Source organism: Mustela erminea, chromosome 9, assembly GCF_009829155.1.
Source record: "Mustela erminea isolate mMusErm1 chromosome 9, mMusErm1.Pri, whole genome shotgun sequence".
NCBI lineage: Eukaryota > Metazoa > Chordata > Mammalia > Carnivora > Mustelidae > Mustela > Mustela erminea.
The window spans coordinates 106,379,541-106,404,066 of NC_045622.1; the positions used below are offsets into that span (position 1 = coordinate 106,379,541).

General features: G+C 58.2%; 4 protein-coding genes across 13 annotated transcripts in view; 3 read left to right on the top strand and 1 right to left on the bottom strand.

The window, feature by feature from the left end:
- The window catches only part of PLCB3 (phospholipase C beta 3), a 20,353-nt gene extending 19,236 nt beyond the window's left edge, over positions 1–1,117 (top strand). The window contains exon 26 of the mRNA XM_032357184.1: positions 1,106–1,117. The gene's annotated coding sequence lies outside the window, so the exon portion shown is untranslated. The remainder of the gene's footprint in view (positions 1–1,105) is intronic.
- The window catches only part of BAD (BCL2 associated agonist of cell death), a 12,388-nt gene extending 1,494 nt beyond the window's left edge, over positions 1–10,894 (bottom strand). The window contains exons 1-2 of one of the 2 annotated variants that reach the window (XM_032357201.1): positions 10,765–10,894; positions 9,313–9,507 (exon numbers count right to left, since the gene is read on the bottom strand). In XM_032357201.1, coding sequence (XP_032213092.1) covers positions 9,313–9,499 — 187 coding nt within the window. In that variant the 5' untranslated portion in view covers positions 9,500–9,507; positions 10,765–10,894. Of the gene's footprint in view, positions 1–9,312; positions 9,508–9,790; positions 9,899–10,764 lie in introns of those variants that run through there. The other variant, XM_032357202.1, reaches the window with a different exon arrangement.
- GPR137 (G protein-coupled receptor 137) lies at positions 9,960–15,032 on the top strand. Of its 4 annotated transcripts, none has more exons than XM_032357198.1 (8): positions 9,960–10,558; positions 11,691–12,062; positions 12,145–12,194; positions 13,133–13,358; positions 13,478–13,627; positions 13,765–13,893; positions 14,009–14,127; positions 14,439–14,900. In XM_032357198.1, the coding sequence occupies exons 2-8, from the start codon at positions 11,706–11,708 to the stop codon at positions 14,596–14,598; spliced, it is 1,191 nt and encodes a 396-aa protein (XP_032213089.1). In that variant the 5' UTR covers positions 9,960–10,558; positions 11,691–11,705; the 3' UTR covers positions 14,599–14,900. The 4 variants fall into 4 exon arrangements, with proteins under 4 accessions (XP_032213089.1, XP_032213088.1, XP_032213090.1 ...); XM_032357197.1 differs by lacking the exon at positions 9,960–10,558 and adding an exon at positions 11,175–11,506; XM_032357199.1 differs by lacking the exon at positions 9,960–10,558 and adding an exon at positions 11,175–11,484.
- An 848-nt stretch (positions 15,033–15,880) lies between these two features.
- Positions 15,881–24,441, top strand: KCNK4 (potassium two pore domain channel subfamily K member 4). 6 transcript variants are annotated; one of them, XM_032357188.1, is made up of 7 exons: positions 15,881–16,564; positions 18,035–18,300; positions 21,498–21,621; positions 21,741–21,901; positions 22,101–22,287; positions 22,799–22,938; positions 23,674–24,441. In XM_032357188.1, the coding sequence occupies exons 2-7, from the start codon at positions 18,112–18,114 to the stop codon at positions 24,073–24,075; spliced, it is 1,203 nt and encodes a 400-aa protein (XP_032213079.1). In that variant the 5' UTR covers positions 15,881–16,564; positions 18,035–18,111; the 3' UTR covers positions 24,076–24,441. The 6 variants fall into 6 exon arrangements, with proteins under 6 accessions (XP_032213079.1, XP_032213077.1, XP_032213081.1 ...); XM_032357186.1 differs by lacking the exon at positions 15,881–16,564 and adding an exon at positions 16,749–16,806; XM_032357190.1 differs by lacking the exon at positions 15,881–16,564 and adding an exon at positions 16,939–16,996.
- The last annotated feature ends 85 nt before the right edge of the window (positions 24,442–24,526 follow it).

Below are 24,526 nucleotides of genomic sequence, written 5' to 3' on the forward strand. Positions count from 1 at the left end.
GGCCCTTAGTGTATTAAATGACCTCTGCTGCTGTCCGTGCCATAAAATAAGGGCGTAAGTCATAAAATACGGGCATAAGTCGCATAGCTATCAGCGCAAGGCCACGGGGCCTCAGGGCAGTCCTTGGAGGAAATCAATCACTTGGATGAGATCTCCTGCCTTAGGCAGGGCTGAACTCCAGCTCTGCAAGTGACCTGCTGGGACCCATTTGTTTCACTGTTGTGGCCTAGGGAGACCTTGGGCCCTGGAGAGCAAGGACCTGTCAGCAGCATGTCTGTACCTCCCAAAACACCTGCTTTGAAGAGTCTGGAAGGGTCTGTTGACCTTTTTATAGGTAATGATTATGGAGCACTTACTATGTGCCAGCCCTGGGAATTCCCTCATGCTCCCAACCAGCCTAAGAAGGGAGTCCTAACACGGCCTCCATTTGACAGACGAGAAGACCGAGGCTTAGAGAGTGGAGATTTGTCCACAGTCACACAGTATGATGTTCTCAGGTTGGAAGTCTCTAGACTTCCGGAGCCCAGTGATCAATAAATGAGCTACACCTCTTCCCTTATCAGACCACCCTTGAGCTCTGAGCCAGTGTGCTTACCCGTGTAGGGGTGGACCTGTTCCCGACTATCAGTGGCAGTGGAAAGGTCACATAAAACAACGTGAAAGTGCTCTGGGAACTGGAAGTACACGACAGGTTGTCTTTCATGGTCACCTCTCCTGTGTTCTTAGTCTGTCTGACCTGTGTACTGTGTGCCGTTCCTCCGCTCCCATCAACACCCACCCCCAAATCTAGACCAACAAAGACCTAGAACCAGTCCCAGGAGCAAAAACCCAGAGCTACCTAGTACCGTGAAAGCCAGCAGGGAAGTGGTGCAGGGGAAGGTTCTCAGGGCCCCCAGCAAGGCCCATCTGTTAGGAAAGGCATTGAGGAAGTAAGATTTAGGCTCAGAAGCCATGGCAAAACGGTGTCTCAGCCTCTCCCAGAGGACCTTATGCAAAGCCCTGTGGGTCACTTTCAGGGGCCATAGGGCCTCCAAGGGGCCCAGTTCCAGAGACGGGACTAAGAAAGCTAAGAAGGGAAGAGGGTACTGGATCCAGAAAGGCCTAGGCTAAGAGGGTGGTCCGAGCTCCTGGCTGTTCTGAGCTTTTCGGAAGTCCAGGCCCGAGGTCGGGCAGGAACACCGCGAGGCCTCTGAGGAGTGAGGTGGAAGTGGGGAACAGGAAGCTAAATCAGAAATCAGGACTAGGGATACAGGCTGGAAGAGTCGGGAACAGAAACACCCTTGACAAGGACACGCCCACCCACTGAGCCCTTATCCAGTTCTGTGGGGTGTGGGGGCGGGGCAGAGGCAGGGCCCCACCTCAACCAGTTTAATTTCCTGCTTTGTGATTTTAGCCCCCCTCCTTTATTTTAAGATTCTATTTATTTATTTGAGAGAGAAAGAGGAAGAGAGTGCATGCTCTTGGGCAGGGGGTGGGGCATGCTGAGTAGGAGCCCCACTGCGGGGCCATCCAGATGCTCCACCTTGGGCCCTTCCTACTGGGGCCTCAGTGTCTTCCTCTATGAAATGGGGGCAGGGGTGGCTCAGTCAGTTGGGCTTCTGCCTTCAGCTCTAGCCCTGCATGGGGCTCCCTGCTCAGTGTGGAGTCTGCCTCTTCCTCTCCATCTGCCTCTTTCCCAGCTCACGCTCTAATAAAATAAAATCTTAAAAAAAAAAAAAAAAAAAAAAAAAGAGGGGCACCTGGGTGGCTCACACGGTTAGGGGGCTAAATGTCTGCCTTTGGCTCAGGTCATGATCCCAGGCTCCCTCTTCCTCTGCCCCTCCCCCCACTCATGCTCTTTCTCCAATAAATAAATCTTAAAGAATAAAAAAATAAAATAAATAAATGGGGGCAGTCCCCGTCTCCCAGGACCACCCCAATAACAGAGGAGACAAGGAGAGAACCAGGTTCTGAGCCCGTTTACATCCTGAAACCTCCCAGCTTCCCAGTGAGGCAGCAAAGTCCCAACCCCCACCCCCCTACCCATGCTACAGAGGAAGAAGTGGAGGCACCTAGAGGTTAGGAAGTTGCCAGAGGTCCTGCGGCGGGCACACCCTCCTGGCCACTTAAGGGCTCAAGGAACGTCAGCTATTCTCCTTCACTAGCTTTTAAGAAAGCGCACAACCACCACGCTTGACAGACGCCAGGTCCGAGAAAGTCAGAAAGCAAGTGACTTGTGGGTGGCCACTTGGTCTGGATGCCATGCCCCCGCCCGGAAATCAGAAGAGCACTGGCCATGTCAGTCAGGCTCACAGTTCTTCACCTGAATCAATTCATTACGTCCCCACCACACCCTGTGAGGAAGGTTCCTCACTGTCCCCATTTTACGGAGAAGACTAAGACCCAGAGAGGTTAAGTCACTTCCCTGATGTCACCCAGCTTGTAGGTGGCAGAGCTGGGATCCAAACCTAACCAGTCTGGCTCCAGGGCCTGTGTCCTTAATGGTCATGCCCCAAGTTCCCAACATCCGCCTCACAGGCCACCTTGGGGGTGCCACTCAGGGAAGGCATCTCTGGGTCCTCCGTGAGTGTCAGCCCGACCAGGAACCTATCCTCTGGGGCAAGCTGTTTCCGCCAAAGCGGTGGATTTCGCGATGCCAAGCCAGCCACCATCAGAATGACAACCATACGTGTAAACTGAGCTTTTAAAAGTGTCCTTTGTACTGGAAAAAAAACCTGAGGAATTTTCTGTGAACTCCCTGGGGCAGTGGACATGCTCACTCTGAACCATCTCACTCTCCAATCAGCTCTCGCCTGGCACATTCCCACATCCCGGGGCTGGACAGAAGGGGCCTCTCCCCACTCTGGGGAAGTGAGGTGGGAAGGAGAGGGAGCAGCTCCTGCCTGGGCGAGAGCTAGGGTGGGTGCTCAGGCTTGCCCACACACACCACCCTCTCAGGTCGCCTAAGGCTGGGGTGTGGGGAGAGGGAGGGACCTCCGGTGGGAGGGGCCCCAAGCTCCAGCAAAATTTTAAATTCTTTACCGTGGGGCCTCTGGGTAAGTGGGTGGGGGCTGAACACACCTAAGTTGACGCTCCGAGAGCATCCTTACACACTTGATCAAAATGCTGGTGTTCCAGGCAGCTGGAGGCAGTGAAGTTTGGTCACCGGGCAACTCAGGGGTTTGAATCCTGCTCTCCTGCCTGCAGGGGCTCACCCACTGCTTGCCTCCCACCCCCAGCAGGCAGCCAGGCTGGTGGCCCAAGCTGAGCATGTGCGTGGGGCCCATCAGGTTCCAGCACCTGCAGGAAGCCCAGGCTCCTTGTCTACCCTAAAGCCATCTGGGGTACAGAAATCCCTTACTGGCCTGCAAAGAACACACCCCATCTTGCTAGGAGCTGCTGAATCAGAAAAACACGCTATAGCAGGAGCTGGCAAATGTTTTCGGTAAAGGGCCAGAGAGGAAATGTTTTAGGCCACTGCACGCCACACGGTCTCTGTGACAACTACTCAGTTCTGTGGTCATTGCTTGAAAGAAGCCATGAACAATATATAATTGTGTTGTTGTATTCCACTAAAATGTTTATAATGTCAAAACCATTCTTAGCTCACAGGCTGACAAAAAAAACCAGGGATTTAGGGACGCCTGGGTGGCTCAGTCAGTTAAACCGCTGCCTTCGACTCAGGTCATGATCCCAGGGTCCTGGGATTGAGTTCCGCATCGGGCTCCTTGCTCAGCAGAGAGCCTGCTTCTCTCTCTTCCTCTGCCTGCCACCCTGCCTCTTCCTCTGCTTGTGCTCTCTCTCTCTCTGATAAATAAACAAATAAAATCTTAAAAAAAAAAATAGGGATTTAGCCTGTGGCTGTGTTTTGCCAACCCCTGCCCTAAATCCAACTGTGTCTGTCCTCTGCCTGAAACCTTCAACGGCTCCCCATTGCCAAGGAAATAAAGTCCAAACTCCTTAGTGTGGCTTTCAAGGTCTTTACATTCTGGTTCTAACTTAACCTTTCTGTGTCCATTATCAGGAGGCATGGGTTGTCCATGTCTATGGCAGTCCTCAGCTCTGCTCAGGGTTTGGGCCAACAATTCACATTAACAACAAGAGCAACAGGGGCGCCTGGGCGGCTCAGTCAGTCGAGTGACTGCCTTCGGCTCAGGTCATGATCCCAGCATCCTGGGGTCAAGTCCCATATCAGGCTCCTTGCTCAGTGCAGAGCCTGCTTCTCTCCCTGCCTGTGGCTCTCCCTGCCTGAATGCTCTCTAACAAATAAATAAAAATTAACAACAACAACGGCAACAACTGTTGCAGTCTCGTTAGAACAGCAAAGGTTCCTCTGTGCCAGGCACTGTCTCTTTTTTCTTTCTTTCTTTTTTTTTTTAAATAAAGATTTTTATTTATTTATTTGACAGAGGAAGGAGAGAGATTACAAGCAGAGAGGGGGAAGGAGCCTCCCAGCTAAGCAGAGAGCCGATCTGGGGCTGGAACCTAGGACCCCGGGATCAGGACCCGAGCCAAAGGCAGAGGCTTAACCCACTGAGCCACCCAGGCGCCCGCAGGTACTGTTTCTAAGCACTTTTCCTTTTTTTTTTTTTTTTTTTGCGAAGCTTTTTCTTTTTCTTTTGAAGATTTTATTTATTTGAGAGAGAGACAGAGAGAGTGAGAGAGAACACGAGCAGGGTGATGAGTAGAGGGAGAAACAGACTCTCTCCTGACCAGGGAGCCCGGATGCGGAGGCTAGATCCTGGGGCTCCAGGGTCATGACCTGAGCAGAAAGCAGACACTTAACTGACTGAACCGCCCAGGTGCCCCAGCGCGTTTCCCATATTAACTGATCAGATCCCCCCTATAAGAAGGGAAGATGAGTTTCTATTCTCACTTTACAGGTAAGAAAACTGAGGCAGACAGTTAACTCGCCTGCTCAAGTTCAGCCCCCTTAGGGAGGGTGAGGCGGTGTTTGAACCCTGTGGTCTGGCCCGGCTGGGCGATCGATCTCCCTCCCTCCCCACCACCCACACACACTCCCCGCTGTTCCCAGTGCACCTACCTGTCCAGGGCCCTGGGCTATGCGCTGGGGCTGTCACAGCACAAAAGGTGTCACAGTCTCTGCCCTGGGGAGGTGCACACATCCATTCCCACAGGGCCCAGGGGTCAGGGAATGCGCAGAGTGACGGGGACTCAGCGGGCCTGGAGGGGGCAGGGGCTCTGTGGCTCCCAAAGAGCAATTCCCCCCTCCCCAACCTTGCTGATCTTTTCTGGGAAAATCATCTGCTTTTTAGGCACTGAAAACTAAGTCCAGGGGCGCCTGGGTGGCTCAGTGGGTTAAAGCCTCTGCCTTCTGCTCAGGTCATGATCTCAGGGTCTTGGGATGAGCCCAGCATCTCTGCTCAGCAGGGAGTCTGCTCCCGGCCCTCCTCTGCCTGCCTCTCTGCCTACTTGTGATCTCTGTCAAATAAGTAAGTAAAATCTTTAAGGAAAAAGGAAAACTAACTCCAGAGGTGGGTGGGGGGAGTGGGTACCTGGGCGAGGGAATGAGCCCTGTTATATGCAACTGATGAGTCACTAACCTCCAACTCTGAAACTTATAATACACTCTATGTTAATGAATTGAATTTAAATTAAAAAAATAAAACTAAGTCAAAAGTTTAAGAACTCCCATCAATGGCTACTTTCTCCCTTGCTGTCCTCCTCATGGAAGGGTCTGGAGCTGGGGGAGGCGCCCCCGCCCTCAGGCCACACACTCACTGGTGCAGGAGCTTCCTACAGTCCTGACCTCGTTCACTCCCAGGACCCAAGTGGCCCTTCTGCTTTCCAGCCTCTCCCTCCTTCCCCCGGAGAGAAGCTTCAGGAACTCCATCCTAAGCCTCGCAGCTTCTACCTGGCTGGCTCCCTCCCCTAGAAGCCCACTCTAGTGATGCCAGAACTCCCGGAGCCAGGCTACACCCCACACCAAGACCACTGCCTCTCTGTGCAGACACCCTCCAGCACCCCTCCCCAGCTGGGCTGAGTCAGGCACAGCTCTGGCTAAACTCTAACTCCCAGCTGGCCCCTTGGACCCCCAGGCTGAAGAAAAGCACAGCCATGCTGCCTCCACTGAAATTCATGGCATGGGTGCCTGGGTGGCTCAGTCAGTTAAGCACCTCAGGTCATAATCCCAGGGTCCTGGGATCCAGCCGCACATCTGGCTCCCCGTTCAGCGGGAAGCCTGCTTCTCCATCTCCCACCCACCCTGCTTGTGTTCCCTCTCTTGCTGTGTCTCTCTTTGTCTCTGACAAATAAATAAGAAAATAAATAAATAAATAAATAAATAAATAAATAAAACCTTAAAAAAAAAAAAAAAAAAAGCATCTGCCTTCTGCTCAGGTCATGATCCCAAGCAAGGTCCTGGGATCTCGTACCACTCAGGCTCCTTGTTCAGCAGGGAGTCTTGCTTCTCCCTGTCCCTCTGCCCTTCCTGGCCACTCATGTTCTCTCTCTCACTCACTCACTCTTGAATAAACAAGCAAAATCTTTAGGGGGAAAAAAAAGTTTATAATTAAAAAAAAAAAAAAGAAACTGGCGACGTGGTGCCCTTGACATTGCCCAGCCGACCTCACATACTCTGCGCTTGGGGATGGATGACCACTTCAAGACTGATCCGCTCTCTTCCCACCCTTTCCTGGAGAAACTGGCAGCACCCACAAGAGAAACTTCTGCTGGGGCCCCTGAGTGACTCAGTTGTTAACCGTGTGCCTTTGAGGCTCAAGTCCTGATCCCAGGGTCCTGGGACAGAGTCCTGCATCAGGCCCCCAGCTGAGTGGGAGGCCTGCTTCTCCCTCTCCCACTCCCCCTGCTTGTATTCCTTCTCTCACATCTGTCAAATAAATAAAATCTTAAAAAAACAGAGAGAGAGAGAAAGAGAAACTTCTTCTACTTCCTATCTACTCACAACCTCGCACTCCTGTCCACTGTCTCACATTTAGCTGAGCCAGCCCTCCCCCGGTGCCAGACCCCAGTGTCCTACTCGAGGACATCTCTCTAGTTAGTGTCCCTTCTCTCCTACCTCATACGGTAGTTCCTTGCCTCCTGGATTACCCCCCTCTGCTTCTAGACAAGCTATTTTCTTTCCCCTGAAACAAAAAAACAACAACAGCAACAAAAACACCACCCCCTCCTTGGGTCTTCGCTGCACCCCTTTCCTGGAGCACCGCTGCCCAAAGGGGGCTCCCCTTTCTGTCTCCACCTCTCTTCCCGTTATCCTTCCCTTCTGAACTGACGTCAGCCTTCCCCCCATCTCCTCACCCAAACTGCAACGGCGTGTGTTGGCGACTCCAACGGCCCTCTCCCAGATCTCCAGCCAGAAGCAATCCCTTGCTGCGTGGGCCCTGCCAGCTCCTGGTTTCCCTCCCATCCTGCTGCTAATTTCTTCCCTGCTGCCTCCCTCTGAAGGCCAAGGCCCCAGGCTCAGACCAGGCCCCCCCGCTGTCTACACTGGCTGCCTAGGCCTCAGAGAACACTACCTCTGGGACTGACAACTCCCAGGTGTATAAATCCCTCTTGGGCCTATCCCTACTGGAAACCTCCAACCGGCTGCCCAGGAGGCCCCCCCCTACCCTCACTTGGCCCACACCAGGCTCCTGATTTGGCTGTAGTTCCATCAGAGTCAAGGGCAGGGTCCTCCAGGTGCCCAGCCCAGATGCCTCGAGGCCCTCCCTGATTCCTCTCTCTCCTGCACACCCCCACACCCAGTCTGTTGGCAAATCCTGCCAGTTCTACCTACAAAATAAATGGGTACCACTTCCTCTGCCTCCAACAGGCACAAGTCATCATCCTCTCTCACTGGGACTCTCCCAGCAGCCTCCCCACGGGGCTGCCTTTGCCCACTGCATACTAGTCCCAACACAGAGGCCCTGGTGATGTTCTTGATTCCCTATCAGACAGCCCTGCCTCTGCTCCCTGTCCTCCCCCATGTTTTCACTCAAAGTGAAAGCCAATGTCCTGGCACAGGTCTTCCAGGCCCCGCCCACATGCTCCACCCACCATTCATCTTCCCTGAGGCGTCTTGACCTCTCCCCCCCACTCAGTGACCTAGACTGTGTCCTGCCTTCAGGGCGTTTGCATCGGCCCTTCCCTAGGCTGGGATATTTTTCCAGTCAGGATCTGTTTTTCCGGGGACAGGGGCAGGGCTCACCTCTCACCCCCTTCTAACCTTGCTTCCTACCACGCTGGGCTGACCCTGACCACCTCCGGCAGAGTCACTCCCCCAGCCTTCTGGTACTCCGGATCCAGAGAGAAAGTAACGAACGCTTCTGGCACCGCCAGGACCGCAGGGTAGCATTTGTTTGTTTGTTGATGGCCTGTCTCTTCCCACTCAACTAGAACCTGGAGGCACCACAAAGAGCAAGGACTTTTATCTCTTTTGTTCACTAATGTACCCCCTGGCGGCTGGGGCAGCCCGTGGCACAAACGAACCCCTTGATACTGAAGGTGAAGAGGAACCACGAGGCCTGGTGGAAAGCCGAGAGCAGCCAAGTGCAAAGATCTGGACGCTAAAGGAGTTAAAGAAAGTCTTTGGGGTTCAGTCTGACAAAGTGTGTGTGCGCTTGGGCTGGGGAGGAGGACTTCGTAAGCCTTCTTGTTCTTGAACCTGGGGGTGGCGGTCTTTCTGGCTTCATGACGTTAAGGATAGGTGTTTTGTTTACAGAAGATCTCTATGGTTGTTCTAGGTGCCAAGACCGGGGGTGGGCACTGGGGAGGTGGGCACTGGGGAGAAATGGCTGCCATTCCTCCAGTGTCCATCCTTTCTTTCGGCTCAGCACTGGGTCCCCTCGCTGAGTGTGTCCAGACCCCTTCTCCTCCATCTATCTTTCTTGTTATGTAACGGTAGTGTTGTCGTATTTTAGATTTTATTTACTTATTTGACAGAGACACAGGGAGAGTGGAAACACAAGCAGGGGGAGTGGGAGAGGGAAAAGCAGGCTTCCCGCTGAGCAGGGAGCCTGATGCAGGGCTCCATCTCAGGACCCTGGGATCGTGACCTGAGCCCAAGGCAGGACTGAGCCACCCAGGCGCCTCTGTCTCCAGGTGATTTCTGTGCTGGTCCTAGGCTAACAGCTACATTCTTTGAGCATTTACTATGCACTGGCACTATAATTAAGTGCTTCCTATATATTTCTGGTATCATCCCAACAGCCCTACAACGGTGGTGATTAATTGCTCTGTTTTACAGAAGAGGAAACTGAGGTGCTGACAGGTTAGGCACTTACTCGAAGCCAGCCAGTTAGTGGGGATGCAGCTGGGATGTGGGGAGCTACTGGGCAAGGTGGACAGGCAGGTGGTTGGGGGGTGGGTACCTACCTCCATGGTGGCTGCTGCTGGCCGGCTGCCCCTGCTGGTGACCAGCTTCCCCTAGGAGGCCTGGGGCTGTCTGCAGGTGCTTGCCAAGGCCTGGGGATTGATCCCCTGTGGGGCTGGGGCCCAGGCCCCTATCTGCAGGGCTGGAGTCTTCCTGCTCACTGGGCTCAAACTCTGGGATCTGGAACATGCTCTGGGCTGTGGGGGCAAGATGGCAGGTAGTTAGGGCACAAGCTGGGGCAAATGGTGGCTGGTGAAGGGAGGGGCAGATGACTGTAGTTCCCTCTCCCACCTTAGAACCCCACTTTCACCCTGCTTCCCAGGCCCAGATCTGTCCACTGAGCCTAGCCCGGCAGGTCGTTCAGCCTGTCCAAACAGGACCGAACTCTCCTCTTTTGGAGCCCTGGTGCTGTGAAGCAGTCCCAGTCCCCTACTCACACCCAGGCCCAACCTGCCCTCGGTGGCGGCACACGAGTCTTACCCCAAGCCCGATCTCGAGGAGGCCCCTGACCCGGGCCTGCCGCCTCCCTCTAGTACCGAGGGAGCCCGGCCCTAGTTGCCCGGGCAACGGGAACTGTCACCGACCCGGCCCAATCAGCTCTTGAAATGTCACTAGGGCTGGCCAGGGGGCGTGGCCGCCCCGGCCCAGCCTCCGCCCCCGCCGGCGGACAGGCTCCCTGCCCACCGTCGTTCCACTAGGTCCCTGTCTCGCCTCCCGCCGCTCAGTTCCCGACTTCCTTGTGCCCGAGCCATGTGTGGGAGCAGATGAGGGATTCTCTGGGTCCCCATTTGGAACCTGGAGACCAGCTTCTGCTGACAAGCCCTTCAGCCCCTCTGGGCCTTAGTCTCCACTCCTGTAGAATGAAGATAATGACACCTCCCTTAGAAGCCAGACAACTTTGTAAACCGAGTGATTACTGTGGGTGAAAGCACTTTGCAAAGGCTTCAGTTGAAGCTCAGCCGTCGATGCAGGTGTTGTTGCTGTTGTCCCTGCTTCATCTGGATGACATTGTCGTTGCTGTTGTCACTGCTCCGTGTGGACTGGGTAGCCGGGTCGGGAAGTCCCGCTCCCTCTTCCCCACGGTGGAAACCTCGCACCGCCCGCCTCGGGGGCACTACTCCGCGCCAGCTCAGGAGAGCTCGAGATAAGCGAGGGAGCCTCCTCTCCGGCAGGATGACTGCCCCGGCGCAGGAGAGGGGGCCCCGTTGAGGGCGGCCGTAGGACTCGCGGGAGCAGGCAGCCGGCCAGGTGAGCGGGAACGGCGGCCCGCCGGGGAGTGGGGCGGGCGTGCCTCCCCGGGACTGCGGGGCCCTGCGGGTTAAACCCAGGGGGCGGGGCCCGGGGGCCATCTTGGCTGTGGGCGGAAGTTTCCTTCGGAGAGCGGGTGAGGGGGAGTTATTGCCGCCCCCCAGGCCGGGCGGCGCAATCTGGATTTGGGGATAGGGAGGAGAAACCTGGGAACTGGCGGCCCCACAAACAGACGAGGGCAGGTGGCTCCGGGCACGGCCCACCCGGGCGCCCGCCGGATGCGGTTCCGCCCCAGCCTCTCGGCCTCCCGCTGCTTCTAGTAACCCCTGGCGCCCGCCGCCGGCGCACCTCGCGCCAATTCTCGAACGGCTCCGCGCCGGGCGCGGCGCGGGCCTGCGGAGCTGGCGGGGGCCAGACCCTCCGCATTTAGCGTAGCGAACGGCGCCCGCGCAGGCGCAGGCGCAGGAGGGGGCGGAGCAGCGGGAGCCGGGGAGCTGGGGAGCCGGAGCCCCGGGTCCCAGCGACCAGAGCCGGCTCCCCCAGCGGCGTCCTGAGCACCCGGCATCGGCCTCCTCCCGGCCCTCGAGGCTGGAGAGTGGATGCTGGGGGGGGGGGGGGGGGGGCGGGGCAGCGTCGTCCGGAATTCCGAGGACGGAAGGCAGAGGCCACCCCCAATCCGGATTATTGGAGGGGAGAGAGACCCCCGGTTTGGTGGGGTGGGGGGGAGAGCTGGGCGTTGAGCGTCCCCCGCAGCGGCCGCTGCCTTCAGCCGAAGGATATCTGCCGGCTCTCCCCCTCCAGCCAGGACGACTCCAACGACCAAGGCCAGGGACCCCTGTCCTTCAGGCTCTGCACCCCCTCATCCTGGCTCTGGGACTGGCCCAGGGAGGATATCCTGCCCACTTCCCGCCTCTGCCTTCCAGAGGGTCTGTCCTTCCACGCCCCAGAGTAAGGGGGCTGGGGCTGCGCTGCAAGGGCAGGGTCTCTCTGTTGAGGGGGAAGGGCCTGGCCAGCTCCAGTTTCTTTTCTCCTGAGCTCCCCATCTCTGTCGCTGCTCCCTGCAACCCCCACCCCTCCATATTTATTTCCCTGGCCCCCTGCCAGCCCCTCCATCTCTTTCTCTGGGATTCAGGCCTCCTGTCCTGACATGGAGAGTAACCTGTCTGGCCTGGTGCCTGCTGCTGGGCTGGTTCCTGCGCTGCCTCCCGCCGTGACCCTGGGGCTGACTGCGGCCTACACCACTTTGTATGCCCTGCTCTTCTTCTCGGTATATGCCCAGCTCTGGCTGGTACTTCTCTATGGGCACAAGCGTCTGAGCTATCAGACAGTGTTCCTGGCACTCTGTCTGCTCTGGGCTGCCTTGCGCACCACCCTCTTCTCCTTCTACTTCCGAGATACCCCCCGAGCCAACCGTCTGGGACCCCTGCCCTTTTGGCTTCTCTACTGCTGCCCTGTCTGCCTGCAGTTCTTCACCCTGACACTTATGAATCTCTACTTTGCCCAGGTAACCATGGTAACGGGTGGGGGTGGGCTGTGGGGTGGCAGGCCCAAGGGCCCAAAGGAATGATGGGCATCTCTGCTCCCAGGTTGTGTTCAAGGCCAAGGCGAAGCGCCGGCCGGAGATGAGCCGAGGCTTGTAAGTACACGGGATGTATGGGCGAATCCCCCAGGCCAGGGGCAGGGAGCAGCCTGGTGTCTTGTTTCTTTTTTGCCCCCTGACCCTGTGTAGTACCAAGGCGGGGACAACTTAGCAGATGTTTGTGATAGAGCCATGAAAAGTTAGGCACGTGGTACAGACAGCTCAGCAAAGGCACTGCACCTGTGAAGGGCAGCATTGATGGAAACAGCCATGCTAGTGTGAAGGGATAGGGTCCCAGCGTCATCCCCGATGAGAGAAGAGCTGGAGGCTCCGGCCCTCAGAAGCCCCAGACCGCACTTGCGGCTGACCTTGGGCGGTGATAAGCTTGTCGTTTGTATAACGTCTTCCAGTTTATTAAGGGCTTTCACAAACACTATTACAACTTCCCTGGGAGGCTGTTATTATCCCCATCTGAGAGATGAAGAAACTGAGGCCTGGTCAGGTAAAGCCACATGTTCAAGGTCATAGATCTGGTGGAAGCCAGAACCAGGGCTTAAACACAGGTTTTTTTCTTTTCTTTTCTTCCCTTTCCCTTTTTTTTTTTTTTTTCTAAAGATTTTATTTACTTATTATCGAGAGAGAGAGTGCACAAGTGGGGAGAAGGGCAGAGAGAGGGAGAAACAGACTCCCCGCTGAGCAGGGAGCCTGGGATCACAACGCAGCCAAAGGCAAACACTCAGCCTCAACTGACTGAACCACCCAAGCGCCCCTGACCCCACGTCTCTGACTCTCAGTCTTGTGCTCTTTCTGCTCTACCATAGCTGTCAGTCACTGTCTGACCTCTGTGGGCCTCGGTTTCCCCATCTATGAAACTGGAGAGCCAAGGTTCAGATTGGTTGGTCTGGATTGATTCTGATTGACCCTGAGGGAGTTGGGGGGGGTGTCAGTGAGTGCGAGCGATGGTTTCCTGGGGCTGACTGTGCTGTGGGCTGCAGGCTGGCTGTCCGAGGGGCCTTCGTGGGGGCCTCGCTGCTCTTTCTGCTGGTGAACGTGCTGTGCGCTGTGCTGTCCCGCCGGCGCAGGGCACAGCCCTGGGCCCTCCTGCTGGTGCGAGTCCTGGTGAGCGACTCCCTCTTTGTTATCTGCGCACTCTCTCTTGCTGCCTGCCTCTGCCTTGTCGCCCGGCGGGCACCCTCCACCAGCATCTACCTGGAGGCCAAGGTAGGGCCACAAGCCCTGATCCCCGGGTGTCCCTTGGGGACTTTGGGCAGTGATCGTCTGGGTAGAGAGGGAGCTGGAGCTTCCCCTCCCTGAGGGTCCTCTTTTTTCATCTGTGCCAGGGGACCAGTGTGTGCCAGGCAGCTGCGATGGGTGGCGCCATGGTCCTGCTCTACGCTAGCCGGGCCTGCTACAACCTGGCGGCCTTGGCCTTGGCCCCCCGGAGTCGGCTGGATGCCTTCGATTATGACTGGTACAACGTCTCTGACCAGGTGGGCATTCAGCACAGCAGCTGCCTCCCTAGTGGCCATGGCTCTTGGCCCCCAGTTGGCCTCCACTCTGTCTGGGTCACGCCCCCCCCCCCCCCCCGCACCGTTGTGGATTGATACAAACTCCTGTCTTCCCACAGGCGGACCTGGTGAATGACCTGGGGAACAAAGGCTACCTGGTGTTTGGCCTCATCCTCTTTGTGTGGGAGCTGCTGCCCACCACCCTGTTGGTGGGCTTCTTCCGGGTGCACCGGCCCCCGCAGGACCTGGTGAGGGCCAGCAGAGAGGGGTGGTTGCCGGGGAATCCCTGGCCCAGGGTCTGGCGGGGCCGTGGGAAGCCAGTGGTGGGGCAGGAGAAAGCACGATGCTGGTTTCCTCCCCCAGAGCACCAGCCGCATCCTCAACGGGCAGGTCTTTGGCTCCCGTTCCTACTTCTTTGACCGGGCCGGGCACTGTGAGGACGAGGGCTGCTCCTGGGAGCATGGCCATAGCGAGAGCACCAGGTAGGAGCCCTGGCCCTGCTTCAGGTCCTCCCAGCTCCCTCCATTGAGCCATGGGGACCTAGAGCCTGGTCCTGCCACTTTCTCCCCTCGCCCCACCCCTGCCCCGCCCCTGCTTCCTGTCTGTACTGGGTGAGGTCTCTTCTGCTTCCCACCCCAAGTTGCAGTTTGCCGTAGTCGAGAGGGTTCAGGCCCTAGGTACTGCAAAGGCGGAGGCCCTGGGCTGTGTGCTTAAGCCTCTCTCCCTCCGCCAAATCTTGGGATTGTGGCCCCGGTGCCTGCCTTGGGACTGATCCTTGTTTCTCTGCCTGCAGCATGTCGGGCAGCCTGGGCTCCGGCAGCTGGTACGGCGCCATCGGGCGGGAGCCGGGCTGGTGCGGAGGCAGCCAGACACGGACCACTCCTCTGCTCTTCTCCCAGGTGCTGGGACCAGGTGGCCACCACCACAGTCTCTACTCCACCCCACAGACGTGATGCCCTCCCACTGTCCCCGCTAGAACCCCCAGACCCTAGTCCTCCCGTCCCAGGTCCCTGTGCCAAGTTCATCTGCCGCTTCTTGCCCAGGATCATGAGAGGCTGTGGCCGCCTCTGCCCCTGGCCGGCTCCTTGCTACTCCTGTCATAGTGAGCTTGTGCTGTCCCCTAGGATGGGGGGGCGTGGCCTGGCTGCCAGATGCCCACAGCACCTTGGCATGACCTGCCGTCTCCACTTCTGCACTGGAGCCACCTACCTCTCCTGCACCTGTCACTCAATAAACAGTGTCCGTGCCCCTCGTCCGTTCGCTGTCTTGTCTATTGTCGCCTTTGTGTTCTTTGCACGGCGGCCTGTACAGCTGAAGGCTGATCAGACCCAGGCCCTCCCAGGGTGTGGCGGGGGGGGGGGGGCACTTACCTGACCTAGGCTGGTGGGCAGGGAGAGGGAGGAGGGGAGGAGCCTGCAGTCAGAGGGGAAAGGAGGCCAGAAGAGTCTGTCCGCACTCCAGTGCCCTCTTCTCTTGAAAAATGTCTACTCTCGCCTCAAAAACCTGCTTCAGATGTCACTTCCTTTATGAAGCCTTTCGTCTCCAGGTCAGGGAGCCATGTCCCCACTCCAGGGTCCAGTGGCACCGTGATTATGGGTCTCTTAGGCCTGTTCCCCTTGCTGGGTTGGGATTTCTGGAAACCCTGTTTCCCTGTCATCCTCCTAACCTGGCATTCTGGGCCAGGAATTGGTCCAGGGCCATGGAGGAGTTGGCCTGGGACTGAGAAGCCCCCACCTCCCCTCTCCTCCACCAGGTGTGGATTTGGCCGGAGAGTTGGGCTGCCCCCACAGTGCCTGCCTCATGGCCCCGAGGGCCCCTTCTCTGGCTCCCCCTAATACCACGGTCACTGCCTTCTACTGCCATGGCATTGGCAGAGCTGACCTCTGTCCTCTGGCTGGGAGTCATTTATCAGAGGGTCTCTCTCCTGTCCTATCAGAGGGCCTGATCATCACAGCTCATCGGAGTTCTGGGCCCAGCACAGATCCTGTCTTGAAACTTGCGGCTTGGGATGCTCCTGGGCCCTGGGCCTTCAGGGCTTCCAGCCGGGGCATCTGACACAGACAATCAGCTTGAAGCTGAACAGCCACTCTCTGTTGAAATGAAGATTGCTAATCTTTGTAGGACACTTTATTGTGTGTGTCAGCCTCTGTTTTGAGCATTTACAAATAGTGACCTCCTTAATGCTCAGAACAGCACTCTGAGGCGAGAATTAATCATGCCTTTTCTGTAAGTAGGGACAGGGAGACTCTGGGGAGCTTGCGAGCCGCATCTGCGCCCTCTGCTGGTAGGGGGTGGTCAGCCTTAGAGCCCAGGCTTAAAGCCACCCACCGTGGGGGCTGAAGACCCCAGGCCGGAGAATTTTAGGAGAGTTCAGGGTTTCAAGAAGTGGGTGGAAACACAGAGGGGAGCAGGTCCAAGGCCTGCCTGGGCCCTGGCTGTTCAGGCTGTGGGGGAGGGATGGTTCCATGCTGCGATGGCCACGGAGGTGAGGACCAAGGGATGGCGCAGGAGTAGAGGTAGGAGGTGCCCCGGCATGACTTTCCAGAACTGGGTCCCAGCCCTACCTCGGCCAATTCCAGATTGTTTCAGTGGATCCCTAACCCTTTGTCCCGCAGGGCCGCCTCCCTCAGGAGTGCTGAGCCCATGGGCCAGGGTGTCCCCAGGGGCGGGGAGTTGAGGGCCCTTCCGATCCGTAGTGGGCCTGGGAGATGCTGGGAGATTAGCGTGGCGCCTGTCCGGAGAGGTGAGCCGGCAGATGTCCAGGCCGGGGCCGTGCCGCGGGCCACACTGGATGGCCGGTGGGACAATACCAGGACTCCAGTCTGAGACTCCAGGCCGGACCCAGCGGCGACCCGTCTCGGGTTCCTCTGCCCATCACCTGCCGAGACCCGCTGGAATTGGGGGGCAGGGCGGCCGCAGGTAAGGGGCTGCGGGGCACGGCGCTGGCGGCAAGGGCGCGGCAGGGAGGGAGGCGCGGCGCTGGAGGGGTTAAGCTTGGAAGGAGGGGGTTTCTGGCAGCGGGAGGGGGGTCCCAGCCCCGGCGGCCGCCCGCTCCGCCCCTGCCGCCGCCGCCGCCTCCGCGGCCCAGCCGGCACCCGCGAGGCCGCGCGGGAGCTCGGGCCGCAGCCGCAGCCGCAGCCGCAGCCGCAGCGGGGCCGACAGTGAGTGCGGGGCTGACGCGGGAGGGAGCGCGGAGCGCGGGCGGGACTCCCGGGCAGGGAGGGGTGCGCGGGGGGCGACCGGCCGGGCGGGGCGCGCACCTCCCTCGCGTGGGCGCCTCCGGGAGTCGTGCGGCAGCGCGTCCCGCCGCCCGCAGGCTCCCGGGCGTCAGCGTTGAAGACTCGGGAGGAGGTGGGAGCCAACGGCGGGTGTGCAGTGTGTCTGGGTGTCGGGCGCTGCGCGGTGGCCCGGCGGCTTGGGTGTGTGGACCGGAGTGTGTGCACACGTGCGCGTGGACCTCGGGTGCCTCGGCTCGGCGCGCACGGCCCCGGGGGGTCCGGGCGTGCAGGTGGAGTGTGTGCGTGCAGCCTGGGCGGCGGGGCGGGCGGGAGCCGCAGGGCGGAGCGTGGGCGCGCGGGCCTTTGTGCCTGCGGGTGTGCGCGTGGGCGCCGCCGCCCGCTGTCCCGGGGGTGCTGACTGCTGTCCCGGAGGATGCTAACCCCAGGGGCCGGCCGTGGTCGCTCCCGCCCTGTTCCTTCCCGGAACCCGGCACGCTCTCCGCGCCCCCACCCCCGCCCCGCCTCGCCTCTGCGCCGCGACCGGGACCCGCCCCTGGGTTCCTCGAAAGCCCGGCAGGACACTGGGAGACCCTGGAGGCTACCTGCCAGGCCCCTCGCGGCTCGCGGCCGAGCGGGGAGAGGCGGGAGCGGGGAGAGAAGCGCGAAGATCCTGCAGCAGCCGCGGCGGAGGAGCCGGGACCCGCCATCCCCGTCCCCGCCCTGCGCGGTCCGGCCTCTCCGCCCGCTCCCCCTGCGCGCGCCTCCGCGCCCCCTCAGCCTCCCGCTCCGGAGCCGGTTCCTCATGCCCACTCCAGGCCCCCTGGCATTTTTTTGCTTCCCCGGGGGTCCCTCAGCAGGCTCAGTCTCTCTTACCCCTTCCACTCTCCTTCCTTTCCCTTCCCGGCGCCCTCTTCTCTTCTCCTGTCCCAGAGTTCCCGGACAGGGGCTGAGGGCCGGGCAATGGAGGTAAGGGGGGGGGGGACAGAAAAGGGGGGGACTGGGTGTGCCCTGGTACCAAGTGTCCTGGCAAAGGGACGTGAAGAGAAGTCATCTATGGGCAGTAGGGCTGGGGGCTCCAAGGACCTCTGGGTGTGTGGGGGCTGGAGGAGGAAAAGGGCGGAGGGGTGGCGGGCTGAGGGATTGACCCCAGCATCCCTGGTTCTACCCACAGTGACCGCAGCTCCCCAGGAGCCCCCTGCCCGGCCTCCCCAGGCGGGCAGCGGAATTGGACGGGCCCCTGGGCGCGCCATGCGCAGCACCACTCTTCTGGCACTGCTGGCACTGGTCCTGCTCTACCTGGTGTCCGGTGCCCTGGTGTTCCAGGCCCTGGAGCAGCCCCACGAGCAGCAGGCCCAGAGGGAGCTGGGGGAGGTCCGAGAGAAGTTCCTGAGGGCCCATCCGTGTGTGAGCGACCAGGACCTGGGGATCCTCATCAAGGTTCGTGGGTGGTCAGGAACCCCCTTCAGGAGTCATCCCTGACCCCCCAAAAGGAGCTGACTGCCAGTGGGGCCCTGCACTGGCTTGCCGCCTCCAATGGACACCCAGTGAGGGAAGGGTGCAGCCAAGGGATCCGGGAGGGAGGCTGACATCCAGGTCTCTGTGTTTTCAATATGGTGTCCATGGGGACATTTGGCCGCCTTGCTTTTCCTGGCCTTGCACTGAGCTCCTGGACTGGTTCCTTCCGTGTGATGGTGGTTGAGCAAAGGAACCAGTGAAGGAGGAAATGAAAACGTGGCTGGTACACACAAAATATGTTACCTTGTCACAGGCCTAACGCACTGGTTCCTGGTTGCCAGATGAAACCCAAGGTGCCTGGGTAATTGTGAATTTTAGCCAGTAAGCAACAAATACTTTTTAAAAAATACATGTGTCCCATGCAGTATTTTTATTTACTGAATCTGGCACCTTACACTGGTTTCTGTACTTCTTTGGAGTCCCAGATGCCTTGGAGATGCCCAAGAACACTGTGGATACTCCCCTACCCCCTGGAAAAATGCACTTAGATTCAGAGGGTGTCAGAACACATTTCAGAGGGTTCCAGGATGCCCTAAGCCTGCCACCATGGATATCAGGTTTGGCACCCCTTTTCCCCCAGGACACATGTTTATGATGAGGCTAGAGGAAGGGGTGGGTTCAGGTTTGGTTCAGTAACTAAAGAAAGTTCTGGGCTTCAGCCTCCTGGGGTGCTAGCACGTAAGCACCTTTGTTGCTTCTGTGATTTCTGAGTCACTTTCATATAAACAACCCAAGGATTAACTTTAATAAGTGGATGTCTATTACTTTGAAGAGTAATTGAAGAGTATCCCTTCTCCCCTGCCTCTTCTTTTGGAGGGAGGAACCATGGGCCTGGAGGCCCCGCAGTGTTCCAGCTGATTCCCAAGGTGGGGGGCAGGAGCAGGAGCAGAGATGAGGGTGGGGTGGGGCTGGGACTTAGGCTGCTTGACATTGACTCTGACACTTCCAGAATGCCCAGTGAGGCACAGAGAGGCCTGGGCGGGAGGATGTGTCTAGCCAGACCACAGGGCAGAGTGGGGGAGGGAGGGAGTCTGACCTATTTTATCTTCACGATGCAAAGGCTTTTTTCCTGGATAAAAAAAGAAGAAAAGGAAGGGCAGAAATTAGAAGTGTGGGCGACAGCTGCTTTCTCTCCCACAGCTAGGCAGTCCTGCAGCAATTATGCACCTACTGTGTGCTAGGTGCTGTGCTACTACAGCATAGGATGAGCAGGGAAATTGCTATGGGGTGTAACAGAGGCAGGCTCTACACTAGAGGATGTCACTTTGGGATAGGGGGACAGTTCCACGGACAGATCACTGTAGGATTCAGTGGAAAGGGAGCAGTTCCTTGCTTCCTTCTTTGTTAAACACCTGTTGTATGTATGCTGGGCTCTGAGCTAGGTGCTGGAGGCAAGGTGGGAGATGGGGTGGGGGTGGGGGTTTTGGGAGGAGCTGGTAATTGAAATGAGGCAGGTGAGAGAGAAGGGTAGAATTTAGAGATGTGTGATTGGTTTGCAAGAGACCTGCAGGCAGAGAAACAGCCTGGGCAAAGGCGTGGAAGTTGGAAAGGCGCAGAGTGTTTTGCAGAACTCGGATTTAGCAGATGCCTAGTCATTCGAAGCAAAAATTAGAACACACAGGATGACGAGAGATTTTTCCCCCCCCCAAGTAGAGAATTTATTGGAAAAGTCTTGCAAAATAAAATTTAAATCACCTTAATCATACATTTCACTTCTTGGCTTCATTTAAGAATTATTATTACAGGAGGTGGGATGTCTCAGAAAATCTGGGGGTAAGATCACATTGCAGCTTGGGTTTCAGATGGGGCTCCAGGAAAGAAGGCTGGGGAAGGGGAGGTGGGGACTAGATGAAAAGGAGATGAGAAGCTGGGCTGGGAATTTGGACACTCTTCTGGGGCAGACAGTGGGGAGCTATGGAGGATTTGGGACTGTCACTTTAGGAAGATTAATTTTGGAATGGGTCTTGCTAATGAGGATTGCAGTCAGAGAGGAAGAATGTGGTTTTGATCTTCCCCACTGTCTCTGTGCCTTGGCTCTGTGCCCCTTGGGGAACAGCCCCCTCTGTCCCCCACCCCCCATTGTGCTCTCAAATCTGTGTCACTTAAGGCAGACACTCTGACAATACAGACTCTGTCTCGAAGGGACCAGCAAGGTGGCAAGAGGGGCAGACACATGGCTATTTCATTAATGTACTCCTATTTATTGAGCACGTACTATGTAAGCACAGGGTTTGGGTTGGGTGGGGGTTTGTGTGTCCATGAGCCTTCCAGTCTTGGGTACAGAATTTGATGGTATATGAACCTTCCTGGAAAAAGGTTCCCTAACTTCCATCAGATTTTTCTAAGGCAAGGAACTAAAACTCAGCTTTCCTAGGGGCGATGGGAGTGGTGGAATCTGTGGAAAGTTGGAAATCACTGGGACTAACTTAAATGCACAAGGGTTATTTTAATTCTTCACAACTGCCTGAGGTAGGCGCTAGCAGCATTGTCTGCTCCTGACAGAGGCAGAAACTGAGGCACAGAGAGTTAACTTGCCCCTGGGGTCACAGAGCACTGAGATTTGAACCCAGGCAGTCTGGTCCAGGTCTGCTCCTGATCTCTGTAAACTAGAAATCTTTTGTGTGAAATTAAGGGGCAGATAATGAAAGTCTTTTTTTTTTTTTTTAAAGATTTAGTTATTTATTTAGAGAAAGAGCGCTCTAGCACACACACACTCTTGCAAGAGGAGTAGGTGGGGGGAAGGGGCAGAGGGAAAGAATCCCAAGCAGACTCCCTGCTGAGCATGAGCTCAACAGGGGGGCTCAGTCTCAGGACCCTGAGATCCTGACCCTGAGATCAAGACCTGAGCTGAAATCAAGGGTCCCACCCACTGGCTTAACTGCCTGAGCCACCCTGGCGTCCCAGCTAAAATGTTTCTAAAACAACGTGGAGTTGAAACACAATTGGGCCCCCCAGTTTGCAATGTCTGCTCCAAGGGACTATCCTCAGGAAGCCGGGAGGGAAGGGGAGAGCTGGGAGGGGGAGGAAGGAGGATGCCACTCTGGAGACTGGAGGGTCAGGGGCTTGGCCAGGACAGTTACGAAGGGCTGAGGTTCCTCCTTCTGCGCCTTGTCCTGCAGGATGTGGCTGATGCTCTGGGAGGGGGTGCGGACCCTGACATCAACTCCTCCAGTAACAGCAACCACTCAGCCTGGGACCTGGGCAGCGCCTTCTTTTTCTCGGGCACCATCATCACCACCATCGGTGGGGGAGGGGACTGGGCACGTGGAGGGGGGCTAGGGGCTTTCTCCTGGGGGAAGGTGCAGAGGGAGGAAGTGGAGGCCAGGCAGCCCCTAGACTTCCTGCACGGCCCCTCTGCCCAGGTTACGGCAACGCGGCCCTGCGCACGGATGCGGGTCGCCTCTTCTGCATCTTTTATGCGCTGGTGGGGATCCCGCTGTTCGGGATCCTGCTGGCAGGGGTCGGGGACCGGCTGGGCTCCTCTCTGCGCCGTGGCATCGGTCACATCGAAGCCATCTTCCTGGTGAGCTGTTCCTTGCCCTGCGCGCCCTCGCGCTGAGCTCGTGTTACCCTTGCCTATGTCCCCGCCCTGCCCCTGAACGCGCGGGCCTCGAGGACGCGGGAGCCTCGCGCACTGGAGCCCAGACGAGGCGGTGTGTGGGGGGTGACTGGAGGTTTTGGCGACGTCTTGGGTCCCTCCTACCCGTTGCCCCTCCCTGCAGAAGTGGCACGTGCCACCGGGGTTGGTGCGAATCCTATCGGCGGTGCTCTTCCTGCTGATCGGCTGCCTGCTCTTTGTCCTCACGCCCACGTTCGTGTTCTGCTACGTGGAGGGCTGGAGCAAGCTGGAGGCCATCTACTTCGTCGTGGTGACGCTCACCACGGTGGGCTTCGGGGACTATGTGGCCGGTGAGGCCACCTTTCTTGCACTGCACTTCCCTATCCACTTTATTCATGCTCAGGGACCCTGCACTCTTGTGTCTCCCTCCAGATTCCCTGTGGGGCGTGGGCGCTCACAGGCACTTGCTCCAATCCCCACGCGCCCTCGCGGAATGCACCTTCACGTTTTTGCACGGATGCAACAGCTCATGTGCCCTTACATTCTGGCATGCCTGCACCCCGATGCATGCTCACACATAGATTAAGTGCGCCCCTCCTATGTGTCACATTCTTATATATGTGCGCCCCTCCCATATGCCCACATTTTGGCGCGCGAGCACACTCACTCGCGTATTTTTATCTGGCACACTTTCAAGTAATGCACACTCGTCTTGCATGCGTTCACACACACCGATTGATTGCCCCGCGGGAGGCGGATGCTCTCACTGAACTGGGAAGAAGGGAGGTAAACCAGGAGCTCACAGGCTTAAAGCCTGCCCCACAAATCAACATCTTTCTGGCCTCCCCGGTGGTATCCCAGGCGCCAGCCCCAACCAGAGCAATGCAGCCTACCAGCCGCTGGTGTGGTTCTGGATCCTGCTCGGCCTGGCCTACTTCGCCTCGGTACTCACCACCATCGGGAACTGGCTGCGAGTAGTGTCCCGACGAACTCGGGCAGAGGTAGGCGCCCCTGGATCGGCGCTTGCGCTGTGCCGCTGATGCGCTGTACCCTAGCAGCGGGTTGATCAGTCGGCCTCCCTTCCACAGTGTGGGCTTCTCAAAGCAGGGACTGAGTGCCGCCGCACCCCCCCCCCACGCCCCCGCCATGTGCACACGGCCCCGGGGGGCAAAGGGTTAAACTTGGGTCAGTTTGCTGAGGACTCTGTCTCCGCTGTCAAGAACCGGGCTGAGAAATTTAGGTAGAAAAAACCAAAAACCAAAACAAAAAAAGCAGGAAGCCCAGTTGAATGTAACTTTCAGATAAATAGCAAGTAACGTTTTAGTGCAAGTATATCCCAAATGTTGCACGGGAGGGACATGCATATATTAAAATTTTATTGGTCGTTTATCTGAAATTCACATTTAACTGGACGACCTGTGTGTTATGTCACGCTGCTGGCCGCGCCGGCCAAGGAGCTCGAGAGAAGCGCAAAGGTCTCTAAGGGGCACGGGAAGGGTAGCTGAAATCAACCCAGGGCTTTCTAGAAAAGCCCCTGGAGGAAAGGTCTCTTAGGTTCGGACGGAGAAGAGGAGAGTGTGTCGCTGGGTGATGAGTGTCCCTCCCCCCCGCCTCTCGGGCGCGCTGAGATAGGAGGACCGGGGGAAAAGGGTGGCCGCGGCTGAAGGGGCAGGTTCCCAGGGTCGCAGAGGCGGTCGAGGACCCGCGGTCGAGGACTGCCTTTACTTTCCGCGCAGATGGGCGGCCTCACGGCGCAGGCCGCCAGCTGGACCGGCACGGTGACGGCGCGGGTGACCCAGCGAGTCGGGCCCACGGCACCACCGCCGCTGGAGAAGGAGCGGCCCTTCCTGCCTCCGCCGCCGTGCCCGGCGCAGCCCGCCGGCAGGCCCCCGTCCCCGCTCCCGGTGAAGGCCGAGCCGCCCTCCCCGTCCTCCCCGTCCACCCCGCCCACGGCCTCCGCGCTGGATTACCCCAGCGAGAACCTGGCCTTCATCGACGAGTCCTCCGACACCCAGAGCGAGCGCGGCTGCGCGCTGCCCCGCGCGCCACGGGGTCGCCGCCGTCCCCCTAACCCTCCCCGGAAGCCCGCGCGGCCGCGGGGCCCAGGGCGCCCGCGGGAAAGAGGCGTGCCCGCGTAGGGGCAGGACCCCCGGCCCGGGCCTCTCCAAGGGCTTGGTTCTTGCGCTCTCCCCGGCATGCTCTGCTTGTTTGACCAAAGAGGCCTCTCTCGACCGGACCGAGGCCTGCGGAGGAGGCTACGGGCTGCCACACCCCGCTCCTGGCCTTCTCCTCACTTCATCCATTTGCAGAACCCCCCCAAGGCTTTCTGTCTCGCTGTCTCGGCTGGGCCCGTCCCTCACCACACCTCACGACTGTGCCTCAAAAGCCTGCATCAATAAATGAAAACAGTTTGCACCGCTGCGGGCGTGCGCGCTCCGGGGACGCGAGTGGGTGTGGGAGTGCTTGCGTCGGGCCACCTCCCGGGCAAGCCAGGCCTCCTGTGACAACCCTCTACCCACCTCCCGGGGCCGAGCCCCTCCTCCCCACGCCTGCACCCGAAAGGGCCACGCTTGGGCCAGTGTCTCCGCC